The sequence below is a fragment of the Nanorana parkeri genome, unplaced genomic scaffold, assembly GCF_000935625.1.
Source record: "Nanorana parkeri isolate BGI_ZX_2015 unplaced genomic scaffold, ASM93562v1 scaffold323, whole genome shotgun sequence".
In the NCBI taxonomy this organism is placed as follows: Eukaryota; Metazoa; Chordata; class Amphibia; order Anura; family Dicroglossidae; genus Nanorana; species Nanorana parkeri.
In genome coordinates this window covers 1,010,673-1,029,106 of record NW_017306591.1, presented here as the reverse complement: position 1 = coordinate 1,029,106, position 18,434 = coordinate 1,010,673, and the positions used below count along the sequence as shown (strand labels likewise).

At 46.8% G+C, this 18,434-nt stretch overlaps 1 protein-coding gene across 1 annotated transcript in view; it reads left to right on the top strand.

Annotated features, from left to right (window-relative positions):
- The window catches only part of IGSF21 (immunoglobin superfamily member 21), a 426,138-nt gene that overhangs the window by 316,082 nt on the left and 91,622 nt on the right, over nt 1–18,434 (top strand). The window contains exon 5 of the mRNA XM_018558175.1: nt 13,525–13,640. Within this exon, the coding sequence (XP_018413677.1) occupies nt 13,525–13,640 (116 nt within the window). The remainder of the gene's footprint in view (nt 1–13,524; nt 13,641–18,434) is intronic.

The window sequence follows — 18,434 nt, the reverse complement described above, 5'->3', positions numbered from 1 at the left end:
CTAATTGTAACTGGGATCTGGAGCTCTAGAGATTTCGTAGAGCTCTGGGTGGGATGAGATCTCCAGTCCTGGGGCCTTAAGCAGCCTTATTAGGAGTCTGGACCAGAGTTCAGAGAGGAGTGTTGGAGGTGTGTGTGTGCAGGGAGCACACGGGCACAGACAAACTCAGGTGCGTGCTGGACGCACACGGAACAGCCAGGAGTGGCTGGGAGAGGTCGGTGACCCCAGGGACCTGTCGGACGCACTGCTGGGAGAGCAGAGTGAGGGCTCACGAGGGGTGAGCAGCGTGAGTGTCTTGAAGCTGTGGAAAGCTACCGAGCGAAGCTAAAAGACTCATTTATGTTGCGGCTAGAAACCGTCCTGTGCACAGGGGAGGTCTACCTTGTGGATGGAATTATATATTTGTGTTTGCCCTAAATAAACTGCATTTTACTTGCACCTCCGGTCTACAGTGGAGTGTCCTTGTTACAATATATACTGTATATATGTGTGTGTCTATGATATATAATGTGTATATATATATATATATAAGCTTTCTCTACATTATAAAATCTTGTGCTGCAAAATATAATTTAGGAATGTGGATATCTATTTTGCAAAATGCGAGCGTGAGCTCCTTGGTACCACCCCGGGCGCTACTCGGTTCTAGATGTGATTATGCAAAGCTCTGATGATAGACTCAATTTAATTTAGCGGCTGATTTCCAGAATTATGTAAAATCTTCCATTCCTCTCCGCATATCGCGCGCACACTATGGTGAGGTCTATATTTTTGTTTTTTTTTCTCACACGGCGGAAGAAGTGTATGTGCGCTATATATGGAGCTCGGGAACAACAAGAAGTTCTAGTGTGATTGATAGATGTAAACACTGGAATGTTCACTTATCTGGGACCCGGAGGCCCTTTTGCACAATGTTTCATGCGTATCTAAAATAAACTGTGAAGTGTTTTTAATGAGTAACATGAATGACGAATGTAGCACTCCTTATATAAAACATGTTTGCATGAAGTAGCAGAACAATCTAATACAGTTAGAATTCAAGGCAAGGTAAAACAGCAAAAAAGTAACCTTGCATTGTGTGTGCAAGCAGTGGTCTCTCTGCAGAGGTCTGGCATGTCCCCTGCTGAGTCCAAGCTAGAGCTAAATATAGTTCAGGGTTATTGAAATAAATGGTGCGACGTACAGTTTTTTCTTTTCTTTAGACAGCAGACACAGCCTGAGTAGAAAAGCTTGTCGAGAAGAACCCTTGCTCTCTGTGTGCAAGCAGTGGTCTCTCTGCAGAGGTCTGACACACCCCCACCACAGCTAAAGCTTTCCAAATCCGCAGGGAGCATGAGCTTTGCTGTTGGAGGAACTGTAAGCTGGTTTAGAAACACTAGTTCTTTAAATACTTTATGGCAAATCTTAATCATGTTACAGTAGACTCTGATAGGTCTTCATGGGAGCTTCTGATCAATCAAAGTCAACTGTCCTTTAAGAGCCTTAAAGGAGAACGATGAAGGGAGCGAAAATCACTCGCCTCATAGTTGGAGCCGACGTGTGACAATTAAACTGCCACAGGTCGGCTCAGTAGATCGGGAAGTGAGCGAACACATACCGGCGCTCGCTCGCTTCTCGATAATCTCCCTGCAGAGAGTGGTGACTGTCACTCACAGCTCCCTGCAGGGATTCCCCTCCTCCCCGATCCGCCAGCGCTGACTGGCGGAACGGACGGGGGATGGGGCGGGCACAGCTGGCTCTGCCTCTAGATAGGCAGAGGCAGCTGCCACTCACGCAGCTGGGCGGATCCAGACATAATTGTCGGGATCCGTCCCGGCTGCGGCGTCTCAGTATACCGCGAACTGTAGCTCCCTATACACTGAGCTTTGGGTGATGGGAGGACGCTAGTTTGTGTCCTCCCGTTACCCTTAGGAGAACTATGGGGTAAAACACTTGCCCCCATAGTTCTCCTTTAAGGAGGATTTAATATCACTTTGATGTCACCTGTGCGGGAGTCACAGGGCCAGGAAATATTGAGATTTGGGCAGTGGGTACAGTATTGGAGCTCAGGGCTTATATCTTGCATTGGGGCCCAGAGGTGTCACGCTGTGCCATTAGATATACGTAGAGTTTTTGGGTTGTCTAACCTTTGGACTTTTGTGCGCTCACGCTGGTTTCCTGTTTGGAATATGTGAGTACCTTGATGTATTCACACTGATATCACTTTTATTAAACGTTCTTACACCAGGAGCAGGCGTTGCCTTTATGCTTTCTTGGCATGTTCACATTTAAGTTTCACCTTTGGAGACGGGCCAGATTTAGCAGACTCCACAGATGCAGCCGGGCCCCTTGGGGAGGAGGGAGGGGGGTTGCTGTAGGACTTGAATAGCCATATGCAAACGCCCGATCCATAGTGATCACCTCCGGCAGCTGTGCAGCTGATTTGCTATTCCTGGAATTATTCTAGATATTGGGGAGGAGTAGGTGTGAAGGAGGGGTTATCAATGGCGGGGACTGTTGGGTACTGGAGATAATTGTTATAGAAGTATGAAGGGGGGAAAAAAAGCATTTTTCCCTTTAGCAGCACAGTACAATAAATTATTGTTCTTTTAGACTTCTTTTGCCCCGAAAAATCACTTTTTTCTTTTCTCTACCTCTGCTATCCTCATGCCTCCTCGCAGCACTTCCCCCGAACATCCAGACACTGCTCATAGTCAAGTGACCTAACCATGACCTACCTATTCCATGCAACCAATCCCTTTGCATATGCTTGCCTGTATGCATTTTCTGCTTGCTGGTTGGTTTGGTGGTGCCTGCGTGTGTCACGCACAGTCCCAGCCAGTTGAAGGTGGCCCTAGGGGGTAATAGAGCCACCCTCCAGACAGAAGCGAACTGGATGTCATTTTTTGATCAATGAGACCAAAGAGACACTAGAAAGGAAACAAAAACATCAAAAAGAAGGATTTAAGGTCTGCAAATAAATATGTACTTTTACTGGGGAGGGTTTAATATCACTTTATTGTTACCTGTTGGGGGAGTGACAGGGATAGGAAATGCTAAGGCTTGGGCAGTGGGCATAGTATTGGAGCCAAGGGCATCCCGAGGCCGGGTGTCACCCGGTGCTGAGACACATGCGTGCAAGATGACGTCGTAGCGCATGCCCGGCCATCTAATAGACGTGATAGTGATGGACGCTGGCAAGGAAGGGGAGTGGACGTTCACCCCGTGGGATGAGGTATGCCGCCGGGTCCCCTCCTCTCTCGTGACACTGACGTGCTCTCGGTCCATGACCGAGTGCCCGACTTTTTTTTAGAGGGGGTGACACCAAAATGACTGTCAGTCATTTTGGTGTCACCCCTCCAACGGTGTCACCCGCGCCCCCCACGTGATGCCACTGATTGGAGCTCAGGAGTCTTGGCTTATATCTTGCAGGCCCGGGGGTGTCAAGCTACGCCATTAGATATGCCCCTAATTTTGGTAGAAGAGCATTGTTAGTAAGCAGTGATCTACCTGAGGACTTTGGAGCATCGAGGGTTACACTCTCAGCGAGATGAAGAAAAAAAAAAAGAACAGCACAAAGGAGTGAAGTTAATTAAAGCGGTGAAGATGTGGGCTCTATAATAAACCCGTGTCTTGCTGCACTTTTATAGGCTTCCATAATTTGCCTCCCTTCTCCCGGCAACGTGCGCACACGCTGTAGGTCATTAAGTCCCCGGCCGCCTGAATCTGCTGTCAGCGTGCACAGAGAGCACAACCAGGGCGACGGCGCTCCAAACTGCCGGCCCCTTTTCTTTTTTACGGCTCTCTTTTTTTTCCCCCTTTTTAATTGGCCTCTTTACGATGTGTGAGTGAAATAGATTGCTGGATCTCTGCGGTTTTATCGCCCCGCTGTCCCTGTAGGCTTGGCACAGAAGGGCTGAACGAGGAATGAAGAGTAAAGTTTTCGTCTGTCGCACCTTGGTAGGTTGATGAAGTCGGCGATGATACCTGCCAGTGATCCGTGCGTCTCCACCGTGTACGTTCCTTACCAGACGCGTACGCTGCAATAAACGCTCATTCAGGATTATGGCGCTTCAGACGCCCATTTTGTTTTCATTGGGGATGAGATGGCGGTCATAAGATCTGTATGTCAAACTATGTTAAATGAAGTGATTTTGGCATAAGCATGCGTTCCAGTGCGGGGGGCGAGCATGCAGGTTTATGTGTTGAGCAAGCGGACCGACCACTACACTCGTCTCAGGGCTTTGAGAATGGATTCTTCTTTGGATATTGGAAGACTAGGAGGTATCTTCAGGGGTTGAAGACTATAGTAAGGCCAGATGAGGGAAATCTTTATATTCCCCCATCCATGCTAAACAGCATAGATAGAGGAATCCCCACTGCTGGTCACTGTGTTCAGCAGCCGCTGCTCCTGCTGATTATTATTATACAGGATTTATATATCGCCAACAGTTTGTGCAGCGCTTTACAATATAAGGAAGACATTACAATCACAATACAATTCAAGACAAGATGGTAAGGAGGGCCCTGCCCCTGAGGGCTTCCAATCTAAAAGGGAGGGGCCAGTGATACATGAGGAGGGAGCTGTGTGGGAATGAATTGTATGAGAAAGTCATAGTTCAGTGGTCAGGTTGAGGTGGGATAAGCTTCCCTGAAGAGATGAATCTTTAGGGATCGCCTACAGGCAGACAGAGTAGGAGATAGACGGACATGTTGGGGTAGGGAGTTCCAAAGGATGGGGTGAGAGTCTAGAGCAGTACTGGACGCTGGGATGGGAGGAGTTAAATGAGGGAGCTAGGGAGCAGGAGCAGAGAGGACGGTTAGGGTGATACTTTGAAATGAGGCTGAGGATTTAGCCGGGGTTGGGGGGGCACAGTTGCTGAAGGCTTTTTCAGTTGTTGATATTTTGAATTTTAACCTTTAGGCAATTGGAATCCAGTGGAGGGGATTGGCAGAGAGGGGCAGAGGATGGAAGCCAGTGGAGGGATTGGAGGAGAGGGGCAGAGGATGGAAGCCATTGGAGGGATTGGCAGAGAGTGGTGGAGAATGGAAGCCAGTGGAATGTTTGGCAGAGAGGGGCAGAAGATGGAAGCCAGTGTAAAGATTGGCAGAGAGGGGCAGAAGATGGAAGCCAGTGGAGGGATTGGCAGAGAGGGGCAGAGGATGGAAGCCAGTGTAAAGCTTGGTGGATGGGCAGAGAGGGGCAGAGGATGGAAGCCAGTGGAGGGATCGGCAGAGGGGGGTTGCAGACACTGAGCAGTTAGTTAGATGGATGAGTCTGGCAGCAGCATCCATGAAAGACTGAAGGGGAGAGGAGCCTGTGTAGAGGTCGGCTAATGAGGAGGGAGTTGCAATAGTCAAGGCAAGAGATGACAAGTGAGTGGATGAGTAGCTTTGTGGTTTCATTGGTTAGGAAGGGGGCGTATTTTGAATACCCGAATAGGATGCAGGCACTGCTTGGCTGATCATTTTCCACCTGGCCCCTTTGACAAAAGTCAATTGACACACAAATGATGGGGGGCAACGTTACGTTATCCAGCTTTGTTTGTATGCATATCGTTAGCTCTGTACAAGTACACACCAATGCACAATGTAAAAAAACAACAACTAAAGTGAAGACCTTGGAATGTCTGGAGCCGGGTGTTGAGTTCCCCAATGTTTCTCGGGCCGGTTACGGCTCTTTTATAACTTATTCACGTTATTCTGCAAATCATGTAAGATGCAACAGGAACGCAATGGTCTAATGCGAGCTATGGGAAAGCGTTATGGGAAATGTGTATTTATGATGTTTACCGGCTTCGTGGAGAGGCCTCTCTCAATAAATCCATTGACTCACAGCTCTATGGTTAGAGGCTTTCAGGGTTTGACCAGCGGTAAGCTTAGGGAAAGACTATAGGGAAAAATACTTTAACCCCTTCGTGACTGACGACGCACAGTGTACGTCGCCAGCATCGGGGCTGTTTAAACAGACTCCCGGCGACTTTTGCCGCCGGGACTCTGTTTAAACTTGTAGAGCCGACTGTCGGCTTTACAACAGAAGCGATCCTGGCGACTTACCTGTCGCCAGATCGCTTCTTCTAAATTGATGACCTGTGGGGGCTTTTAAAGTGTCTTTTATTGATTTTTTGGGGTACTGCAGTTTTTCGCCGTTTCACGGTCGCACGCAATCTGTAAACTGGGCATGTTGGGTATCGTTTTACTCGTTGTAACCTCATCTTTTATATTTCATTTAAAAAATGGGTAATTTGTTGTGTTTTGGGGCATTTAATTAAATTTGTCACTAAATTTTGGGGTTTAATAAGGAGTTGCGCTAATATTGCGCAACATAAAAATTTTCAACTACCACCATTTTATTCTATAGGGTCTTGGCATTCAGAAAATATATAATGTTGGGGGGTTTTACGTCATTTTCAGGCCTAAAATGTGGAATATAACATGGGTGCAAAAATGGAAAAAAGGGCCTCAGTCATGAAGGGGTTAATCTGGTAATAACCTGTATATAGGAATTCCTTTCTTTATTTTACACGCTTTTATATCTATAATTCTCTACATTTCACACGCAGACCAGGATGAACCATGCCAGACAGCCGGGGGTTCTTACAGAGGTCAGCATTAAGGGCTCATTAACACCATCTGCGTTCCGGCTGCGCTGACCAGTTTTTTTTTCCAGCACAGCCTGAACACAAGACGAGGCAATTTGTCGTGGGCGGTGACAGCTCACACCACTGCAACCTGCTGGTGTGCACTTAAAAAAAGAAAAAAAGTATGGCATACAGACCCGGTACAACTGCATTGCACTGCGGGGAGCCCACAGAACTTAATGAAATGTCACTTGTGACATTTCAATAAAGTTCTAACAAAAAAAAAGAAAGAAACAGTGCGATGCGGCTCCATCGAGCGCATCAGCACTATACAGGCACACGCACACCAGCAGCCGTATGGTTGAGTGCAGCTGCTGGTGTGAACATCCCCTATTCATATGGTGTAAACTAAAAAAAAAACCGTGATGCTGTTACTACTCAATACTAGGGATGCTGCACCGATATATCGGCCGCCGAAACATATCGGCCGAAAATTGCACTTTTGGCTAAATGCCGAAAGTGCCATTTTTCTGCCGATACAATGGCGTACCCCTGCTTTCTTTCCTCCCAGCTGGGCGCTGCTCTGTGTCCCAGCGGGGAGGAGAGAAACTGTGACAGCCGGCCGAGCGCTGCGGGAGGAGAGTGCTGTCAGCGGCCGGTGTCTCTCCTCCCACACCACTCAGCCTCCTATCACAGTCCGGCAGAGCGGTGTGGGAGCGGAGACAGGCCGTGCTGTCACAAGAGGCTGAGCTCCCCTCCCTGCACCGCTCACTCAGCCTACCGTGACAGCTGTCAGGATGGAGAGCGGGTACAAGGAGTGATCAGTGATCGCTGAGTGTTTGTACATAATTGAGGACAGAGTATGTATTACATCCTCAGTTATGAATGAATGGGAAGTGATCTTCATCACCTCCTACTTCACTTCCTGCTCATTCATAGTTGTAGTTATAGTAAACACACTCTGTCCTCATGTTATGAATGAACAGGAACACTCAGTATAGAGGATTCCTATTCATTTATAACAGGGGCTGCAGAAAAAGAGATTGAGGACTCTGTGCGTGGACTCTGTGTTCTTAATCTCTTTTTCTATTTTAAAAGGGAAATATCAGTAGTCTGTTTAGACACCCCCAATATTTTCCCAAAGCCCCTAAAAGTAAAGTAAAAAAATATATATATTTAATAAAAAATGAATTAATTAATTTAAAAAAATATTAAAAAATAAAAAAATAAAAATCAAATATTTAAAAAATTTGAAAACATTAAAATAAAAAACATTTTCTGTTTCGGCCTGACTTTTTTTTTTTCATTTCGATTTAGTTTCTGAAATCTCCATTTCGGTGCACCTCTAATTTAAAACAACTGAATGGAGTTTTGAACAGATTGCAGATATTAGCAAATTAAATAGCAAATTAGGAAAAGTGACAACAAAAAGATTCAGTGGAAGGAGAACGTCATTCCAGGGCGGAGATAACCCTTTCGCGCCCATCTCTCTGTATTTTCCCTGTGTATGAGGATGCGAGCTCTGCAAGGCGGCACGCCACGGGTATGATTTAAGTTCCAGGTTTCTGGTGATTTACTGTCGTGGCAGCTAAGAGGCAGATCAATTTACCTGAGATCCCTCCGACTTCATTACAGCGATAGAGCCATCTATTCTCCCCGGGCACAGAAGTGCCAGAGATGGCAGGCAAATCGTCTCATTTAAATAGATTTAAATATTGAAAAATATCTCATTTCAATAAATTTAAAATGTTCGCGCTCGCCGCAAGTTCTCGGTGGCAACTCCAACGCCGAACAAGTCTCCAGGACGTGATTGTGTTCCTATAGATTCCATTGCCAGTCTGCAGCTTTAGGGCCCAAGTCTGGCCAAGTGGAGGGAGAACTCCTGTTAGTGGTTTCCTGTCGTGTTCCCACACTTCCTGTCCGGATGGACACATTGGAACCAGGAGCAATCTCCAACAGGGACACATATAGAAATGTGAAGGAGGGTCTAACCTGTTCATCTTAAAAGAGAACTATGAGGGGGGGGGGTCTTTTCACTCACCTCATAGTTCTAGCCGACCTGTGACAATGAGACTGTCACGGGTCGGCTCAGTAGATCGGGAGGTGAGAGAACACATACCGGCGTTCGCTCACCTCTCGATCCTGTCACGGCTCTCTGCAGTGACAGGGGAGGGGCTGGATTCCCCCCTCCCCGCTCCGATCCTCCAGCGCTGACTGGTGGAACGGACGGGGGAGGGGGCGGGTACAGCTGGCTCTGCCTCTAGATAGGCAGAGCCAGCTGTCAGTCACGCAGCTGGGCGGATCCCGGCACAATTGTCGGGATCCGCTTCAGCTGCAGCGTCTCAGTATACAGTGAGCTGTAGCTCGCTGTATACTGAGCCTAGGGTGACGGGAGGACGCTAGTTTGTGTCCTCCCGTTACCCTAAGGAGAACTATGGGGAAAAGCCTTAACCCCATAGTTCTCCTTTAAGCAAAACAAACTTCCCGTACTGGTTTCTTTATTCCAATTGTCTTCTCATTTATCAATAATTTACCTTTGAATTTTAGTTTGCAGTCAGCTGCCATTTGGTATGAGAACTGTAAAGTGAATCTGTACTTTGTCTATGCAAGACAAACAAACAGGTTAATGTAATAACTTACCCCATCCCGTGGCTTACGCTTGCCCACCTCCCTGTAAAGTTGGTCTGGTCAAAGCTTGCACAAGCTTACAGACCTTCCCTCACCCTCATGTGGCTGCTCTCTGACGTGCTTATTGCCACATAGTGTTGCATCCTGGGAGGAAGAAAAGAAGATCATGTGGTCACCCACACCCAGTAGTATTAAAAGAGAACTATGGGGTAAGTGTTTTTCCCCATAGTTCTCTTAAGGGTCACGGGAGGACCTACTAGGATTTACAGTACTAACCTCCTCCCGTGACCCAAAGCTCAGTATATAGGGAGCTACAGCTCACGGTATCCTGAGACCGCCACAGCCGGGACGGATCCCGACAATGCTGTCGAAATCCACCCAGCTGCGTGAGTGACAGCGGGCTCTGCCTATAGAGGCAGAGCCAGCTGTACCCGCCCCCTCCCCCGTCCGTTCCTCCAGTCAGCGCTGGAGGATCGGAGAGGGGAATCCCTGCAGAGGGTCGTGACTGACAGTCACCGCTCTCTGCAGGGACATGATCGGGAAGTGAGCGAGCGCCGGTATGTGTTCGCTCACTTCCCGATCTATTGAGCCGACGTGTGACAGTTTCATTGTCGCACATCGGCTCGAACTATGAGGCTGAGTGATTTTCACTCCCCTCATAGTTCTCCCATAAGGTTGCACTGATGGATGTACTAAAATAACATAAATAAGGGGCAGGGCATGGCATTCTCAGGTCTCGTGCACCCTGACCTGCTTTCGAGAGACCTGCATTTAACGTAATTAAGATGTGAGCCACACATACATTTTTGTTCTTTAAACACTACAGGTTGCATAAATAGGTAGACATCAGTTGTGTCTCACCATGCATTAAAGCCAGCAAGCTTTGAATATATGGTGAGGATATCTCCCCTTTCACCCAAATGAACATGAGTATACCCACCACAGTGTGTACATAGCTCAACATAATGTAAGGACTAGGGTTGCACAGATACCAAGTCCAGCCATGGTTGGTGGGGGGGCCCAGCATTGAACTTTAAAGCATATGTTACACACATTCATGTGTAGTTGGCACCCCCCAGGCACTTTTTGATATCTTGCAGATCTTGTTCAGTTGGGGAAACACAAACCAGCTCCTGTGGTCAGTGACTACGGCCTGCCCCTCTTATGCCTTCCTGTTGGCCTATCATTATGAGTACTGATCACTAGAGATTAGGGTTGCACAGCTACCAAGTACAGTACTCGGTACAGGTACAAGTCGATGTGCCGATACATTTGAGCTCCAAGACTAGACTAGAGAAAAATTCAAAAGTTAGGAGGCCGCTGTCATTTGTAAGGAGCACACGGAGCTCCTGGGATTTGTACATCTCTGTTTTAATGTACGATTTAGTTTTTATAAATATAAATAAATTGATGCACAGATACCAGTTTTGCGAGTACAAGTACTGATACTTTTTTGTTTATTGTCATGTGACGGTTTTTCTAAAACAATACAGACTAATGATTTCAGGACAGTGGTGGAGCGCCAGAGCCCGGTCCCAGCTGCAACCGCTGCCACCCTGGGAGTTCTCATGAAAATGCCAAGTATCTGCACTGGTACTCGAAAAGTATCTGTGCATCCCTAGTAAGGATGCCAGTTCATACATCCAGCTCATTTTTAAATTAGACCTCTGGTTCTCCTTTTAAGTATTTCGAGCGAATGGGACGGCAGGAGGACCAAGCGGAATGCAAGTGATGTATTGGCTATTAAATCACAATAAACACACCGATTTCATAAACCTATCCTAACTATTTACAATAACTCGTTACCATTCATGTGCGTCAAGGAAATAGCTTCATTAATGGTTGTATATAATGTCTGCTTCTCTGAAATATACACATTTCTAAAGAACTCACTTGAAGTAAGGATCGATTAAGAGTCAATTACCCCAATGACACTTCTAAACTGATCCCTATCTCGATAGCCTAACCCTTTACTACAGCATGGACCACTCAAGTGTTTCAAGAAAAAAAAAAAAAAAAAACCCATCTCATTGCTCCTCCTTGTAACTCTGTGTATACATATATGAGGGTTTCATCACCACTACTAGAAATGTATAAAGTCTAAATAAGGGATACAAGCTATCCTTAAAGTTTGCATCTTTAATTGAGGCAATAAATGGTATCAACTAAATGTGGTGAGGTCTGAAGAGAGGGATAAGTGATGTACTCACCTAGGTGGGCAGATCATTCGCTTTTAGGACGGCCGTGCGATGGAATGAAGCAGTTGCGGGAGGCGGTCCCTCTTAGGATGGGTGATGTGGTGGTCCAACCAGATAGAGCAGAGGTAAACACAAATAAAGCAAGGTGAGATGAGGTGGGTGAGCAAGAAAAGGAGGAGATTCTGTAACTCACCGCCAGGAAAGTGAAGGCTGGCTCTCAACGACGGTGATGGGCTCCTGTAATGCCTGGGTACAGGGCTGTGGGATGATCCTCTAAATGTGTGCTGGAGTGGCTGTCTTGCTGGATAGCGGCAGTCTCCGACGTTGGGGAGAGACGCGGTGCTGGAGGGTGGGTAGCGCGGCTGCTGGGGTGTTCCGACGTCCCTTGGTGTTGTCACCTGCCTGCTCGAAGGGAGGGTCCGGAGGGGAGGCGGAGGTGGATGCACGCTGGGGCCTCCTAACGGTCCGGCGTGTATGTGTCCAGAGGCTGGTCATGTGTCCACCTCTGGTCATGACTGTCGCAGTTTTCATTGTGGGGTACAGATATCTCCCCCAATTCTTCAAGGCTCACAATATTGTGTGTATTCAGCAGCCTGTGTCTGCTTAGTCTGCTCCCGGGCACATTTCCTGCTTCATCTCTCACATTATTTACGATGGCGATTGGGCCATTTCAGGCCCTCCTAATTACACACAACATTTGAGGGCGAAATGTGTACTCTCGAAACACATTGGATGTTTTATATCGTCTTATTCTGAAAAAAAAGTAGAAGACAAGAATCGCCAGCACTCAGTAATATCATTCAATATGTCCATTTATTTGGACACATCGTCACAATGAAAATGGCTTTTTTTTCTCATTTTGACGATATTTGTCCAAATAAATGGACATATTGAATGATATTACTGAGTGCTGGTGATTCTTGTCTTCTACCTTGTGTCTGCACGGCGCCATCCGTGGTCATCCCTGCGAGCACCATTGTTGTACAGGCCGGGAGCGTTGTGAGGAGTGCGGAGGGACTTTCTATCTATCTACATCTTATTGTGAACAAACACTATTACGAAAAGACTTCGGACTTTGATACTTTGTGCTGGTGCTCCCATTGGACGTTTTCACTCAAATGGTTGGTCATAGCTGATCCACGTGTGCAGCACCAAGGCAACTGCAGAACTACACTAAATAGAGGCTAAGATAACATGGCAGCGGATGGGAGGGTTTAATGTTGCATCCTGCGCTCCCTTTATAGCAGGGGTAGCCAAACTCAGCCCCGCCAGCTGTGGTGGAACTACAAATCCCATGAGGCTTTGCAAGATTCTCACAGCCACAGACATCATTCCCCCGGAGAGAGATGCATCATGGGATTTGTAGCTTCACCACAGGCTGGAGGGACGGAGCTTGGCTACCCCTGCTTTATTGCTACCTCCCTTACAAATAAAGAAAATAATAAAGTCACCGGCACTCCAAATGGTCAAGTCAATAAGTTTATTGACCCAAGTGATAAGACCTCTAGCAACGTTTCCGGACCATGCGGCTCCTTCGTCAGGCAAACAAAGGAAGGGCCCCTTCCTCAGGCAAACAGAGACTCTCTGTTTGCCTGAGGAAGGGGCCGCATGGTCCGGAAACATTGCTAGAGGTGTTATCACTTGGGTCAATAAACTTATTGACTTGACCATTTGGAGTGCCGGTGACTTTATTATTTTTTGTACGTTTTGGCGTATGCATCCGTTGTTGTTGCTGCTGCCCCCGCCCTGATACATTGGGCAGTCTCCGGTCAGGAGTGTGATGGGATATATATGGACTTTTGATTCCCTTACAAATAAGAGTCCTTTTTTTTTTTTGCTTGTGTCATTGGTTAGTTTTTATCAGTAGTTGTTCTCTTATTACAGCACTGGTGATGTGATTATAGCAGGCAGACACTTCATTCAAAGTCAGTGCAATGATCTGTCTCAGTCCCTAAAGGGCAAAAAACGTACCAATCTGCAGTGAAGTATGTTACAAATCATGCCATGTATACAACTGACCTGGAAAGTATTTTTTCTTTCTCGCTCAATGAAAAAGTAAAAGATCTTCACTTATAAGTTGTATTTCTCAGAGACTTCATCGCATCCTCCATAACCAGTGTCTTCTATTTTCTCCACAGCCCCTCCTATCTCCATCGCAGTGATCGCTGCCGATACGCCGGCTCCATTCAGCAGGTACCAAGCCCAGAATTTCACCCTGGTGTGCATTGCGTGCGGAGGAAAGCCAGCTCCACAGGTCAGTGTTAACAATTTATGGTTTTCTTCCTGGAGACGAATGATCTCTGACAGTATGAGGTGTCATCAGAATGGGTGACCTTCTGACAATTGGGGAGCTTCAGGTCTAGTGTAAATGTATCTGGAATTCAGTTCACATCCCAGGTTTATAAACTGCGATGTGGCTTATTTAAAAAAAGAAAGCGAGGAGTAATGCGGATGTGCAAAATGCCTGAAGATCTCAACCGCTCAAAAGGCAATACAGTTATTCTGACCCCCCAATGAACTGACATCTGATCTTCTGCTTCGTTTCGCATATCAACATTGCTTTCTCCATTTCACTCTTAGCATAACGGTGGCCATACAAGGCTCAAATTTCGAGAGATTCCAGTTGGCTCAACAAACTTCCATTGGAAAATCAAAGGAGACGGGCAGACAATTGTTGGCTCAACAATGACTTCAGCCAACAGTGACTGCAGTGGCCATGCTCCTGTGACTGCTGGAACCTGATAATCTAGAGCCTTGGTTCTCAACTGGTGGGTCGGGATCCAAAAGTGGGTTGCTACCCCATGTTCAGTGGGTGGCCACATGCCTTCTGCTTTTCTAGGTGAGAGGCTCCCTAGCCTCCCCCTAGCCCAGCACTGTCCATTCTTACACTGAGCAGCCATTCAATATGCCGAGTGTTGACTTGAGGTGGGATGGGCTGGGGGTATGGCCGTGAGGGAGCTCCATCCATGCGTGTAATGCTTATAGCTCCCTTGCATGTCCTGTACAGGTGCCTGGACCGGAGTGATGTCACATTATGGCTCACGACACCTCTACAGGGCCCACAAGGGAGCTGTACAAGCAATGCACATATGGATGGAGCTCCGTCACAGCACAGCAGCCCCCAATGCCGTGCGTTCTATTGCAGTTCGACTTGGGTCGCGACTTAATGATCGAGGACAAATGTGGGTCCTGAGGTTACACAGGTTGAGAACCACTGGTCTAGAGCATATTGAATGGGTGTCATACCAAATGGGTGAAAATGTTTAAAGCCTCTTTTATTTATTACATCACAAAGGAAAAACAGCCAATGTGTTTCAGGGGCTACAACACTCCCCCTTCATCAGGGCGTGAAACAATAATGTGGGGACTTTAAAAAATAAATTAAATCATAGAATGGAAACCAAAGTGATCTCTTATTTGGTATGGGTGGAATTCTCATCTTGGACTGTAATTTCATAATCTGATCAGGAACAGTTCCGAGACTTGTTGGTATTTTCCTGCAATAAAACATGTACATTTTACTGTAAGGAAAGTTCTATTCTTTTCTATGTCGCTGGTTCACATCTAGGTATGTGCTGCAGAGGAAACTATGTGGACACATTCATACCTTCACGTTGGTTACCCTGCACATAGCAACATGGGCAGATAGGTTTGACTTGGCCCTCAGGGTATATTAAAAAGACACGAAACTCAGGAGTTAAATATTAAAAATACATCCAAGTTACTGAACTCTGAACAACAATGTATCTCGTTTGTGTAAAACAGCAGAAAGGCATCATGGCACACTCACAAAACCAGCATGTAAAACAACTTGTGTCACCACTAAGGACAATGACAGAGGTTTGGATAAACGTCTTCAGCCGAGGATGTGTAAGCCGCACTGCCGCGCCAAGGCACCTCTTATAGTGCGGTCCTAACTCTAAACTATGAGAGTCTCCATCTTGGAGCACATGGGGGCAGAAGATATCAAATTGGGTGCAGGTTTGTCAGGAGGACGCCCAACCTCCTTAAAGGTACAGAAACACACAAGGGATCCCGCACATCCTATTGGCAGCTGAGAAACCCCATGCGTCGCTGCACCAAATCGGTCAAACAAACGCACTCAACAATTTGTTACCAGTTATACAGCAAGGTGCACACGAAATGGGCTTTGAATAGTAAAACAGCAGAAAGTGTATCACTCGGCTGTAGATCCTCCAAGAATCTCTGAATTGGTGCTGACACTGTCCTTCCTTCTGGAGGGGGCTACGTCTGTTCCCCATGGTCCCTCTGTGTGTTGTAAAGTAGTCACCGCTCCAAGCTCCCCCCCAGGGATGGACTACAATCCCAATACAAATTAGTAAACTAAACATGAGATTGTAGTCCGTCCCGGGAGTGAGCTTGGAGCGGTGACTACTTTACAACACACACAGGGACCATTGGGAACAGACGTAGCCCCCCTCCAGAAGGAAGGACAGTGTCAGAGATGATTGGAGGATCTACAGCCGAGTGATACACAAACAAGATACATTGTTGTTCAGAGTTAAGGTACTTGAATGTATTTTTAAGATTTAAAAGAGAACTATGGGGGCAAGTGTTTTCCCCATAGTTCTCTTTAGGGTCACGGAGGACATATACTAGCGTCCTCCCGTGACCCAAAGCTCAGTATATAGCGAGCTACAGGTCGCGGTATACTGAGACCGCCGCACCTGGGACAGATCCCGACATTACTGTTGAGATCCACCCAGCTGCGTGATTGACAGTGGGCTCTGCCTATTTAGAGCCCGCCCCCTCCCCCATCCGTTCCTTTAATCAGCGTTGGAGGATCAGAGCGGGGAGGGGGGAATCCCTGCAGGGAGCCATGACTGACAGTCACTGCTCTCTGCAGGGACATGATCGAGAAGTGAGCGAACGCCGGTATGTGTTCCCTCTCCTCCCGATCTATTGAGCCGACGTGTGACAGTCTCATTGTCACAGGTCGGATCGAACTATGAGGCTGAGTGATTTTCACTCCCCTCATAGTTCTCCTTTAACTCCTGAGTTTAGTGTCTTTAGAGGATCTACAGCCAAGTGATACACAGATAAGATACATTGTTGTTCATAGTTAAGGTACTTGAATGTGTTTTTAAGATTTAAAAGAGAACTATGGGGCAAGTGTTTTTTCCCCATAGTTCTCCTTAGGGTCACGGGAGGACATATACTAGCGTCCTCCCGTGACCCAAAGCTCAGTATATAGGGAGCTACAGGTCGCGGTATTGTTGAGATCTGCCCAGCTGCGTGATTGACAGCTGGCTCTGCCTATGTAGAGGAAGAGCCAGCTGTGCCCGCCCCCTCCCCTGTCCGTTCCTTTAATCAACGTTGGAGGATCAGAGCGGGGAGGGGGGAATCCCTGCAGGGAGCCATGACTGACAGTCACTGCTCTCTGCAGGGACATGATCGAGAAGTGAGCGAGCACCGGTATGTAGTCCCTCACTTTCCGATCTATTGAGCCGACGTGTGACAGTCTCATTGTCACAGGTCGGATCGAACTATGAGGCTGAGAGATTTTCACTCACCTCGTAGTTTTCCTTTAACTCCTGAGTTTAGTGTCTTTAGAGGATCTACAGCCCAATGATACACAAATAAGATACATTGTTGTTCACAGTTAAGGTTCTTGAATGTATTTGTATGGTTTAACTATTGGGTTTAGTGTCTTTTTAATATACCCCGAGGGCCCAGTCAAACCTATCTGCCCATGTTGCAATGTGTGGGGTAACATGTGTAACTATGAATGGGTAAGATTTTACCAAAAGGGATAAACAAAAAACAAAACAAAAAACCTGAAAGAGGTTTGGGCTTTAAATGAGAGGTGTATCCCTCCCCCACCCCCACTTATTTTTAATGACATGTAAACACCATCTGTTTTAATTAGGTATTGATACCCATTCAGTAAACTGCCCCTTTACCGTCTGCCCCTGACACTACGTCTACGTGCCATCACATCTTGCTTTATGTATAATCCTCATGCGCACCAGCCATCCTGCTGTCACTCGAAAAAATTTGCGCGCCGGCACCGCGCTCTCTTTGCGATAAGTATTTTTCCACAAAGTCGACACTTCTAGATAAAAAAGCCAGAGCAGGGAAAAGAGCAAACATCATTATGACTTCTTGTTCCTTTTTACCGTGGCTACAATCCAAGCGGGCGGGCGGGCCTCCTATTGACAGAATCGACCCGCTAAATTAATACATCTTAATGTGCTTTGCAGATTTCTATCGAGCTCTGTGTGTTTCTCCTCTCCCAGCGAACGGCAAGGCTTTTATCCTCTCCCTCCAGTTCCCTTTTGAGCGCGAGCATTTTCCAATCAGTGCGTCTCTTGTTTTGTGCGCCACGCTCCCCATTCCGCCTATTATTCATCCTCTATAGTCGGAATGCATAATTTGGTCCTTTGCCCCTCTGCAGCGAGCGCCGCTTGACAGATGCATTGCTATGTTAAAACACCATTGAAGGGTGGGGGGTGGGGCGACGACACATTTTAACAGCCGGTGACTTTTTATTTCATTCAGATCAAGAGAAAAAAAAAAATCTATTTCATATTAAATTACATTATTTCCTTTTGCTGTTAAACCCTCTTAAAACTGCATTCTCTCCGGCAGACAAGCACTATTAATATAGCCGTAATGGCACCTGAAAGACTTTAGTGGCGAGAAGGCGGCATTTGTGCTGCGTAATTGGCACTAGAAGAGGCATTTTGTCCTGCGACTCCCGCTGGTAATGCATCAAGTGACTTTCCAGCGATATTATCACACGGCTGTGTACACACACCTGGCTGCACGGGATGTGTGCCCGGGAGATGGGATCACTTTATCATTTAAGTCTCTTCACACGTCTGCGTACTTAAAGAGAACAACCGTTCTTCAGAAGATCATGGAGGCCGCTATTGAACACTTCCCGATCTGCAAATGCTGGATGAGGCTGATGAGGTTTTTTTGTGTCTTGATTGATCTGTGTGGAAGGTCGATAATGGCCGCCTCCATGTTACTTGCAGGGAAAGGTTTACTTTAAAGGGAAATATGTTTTACCTAGTTGCAA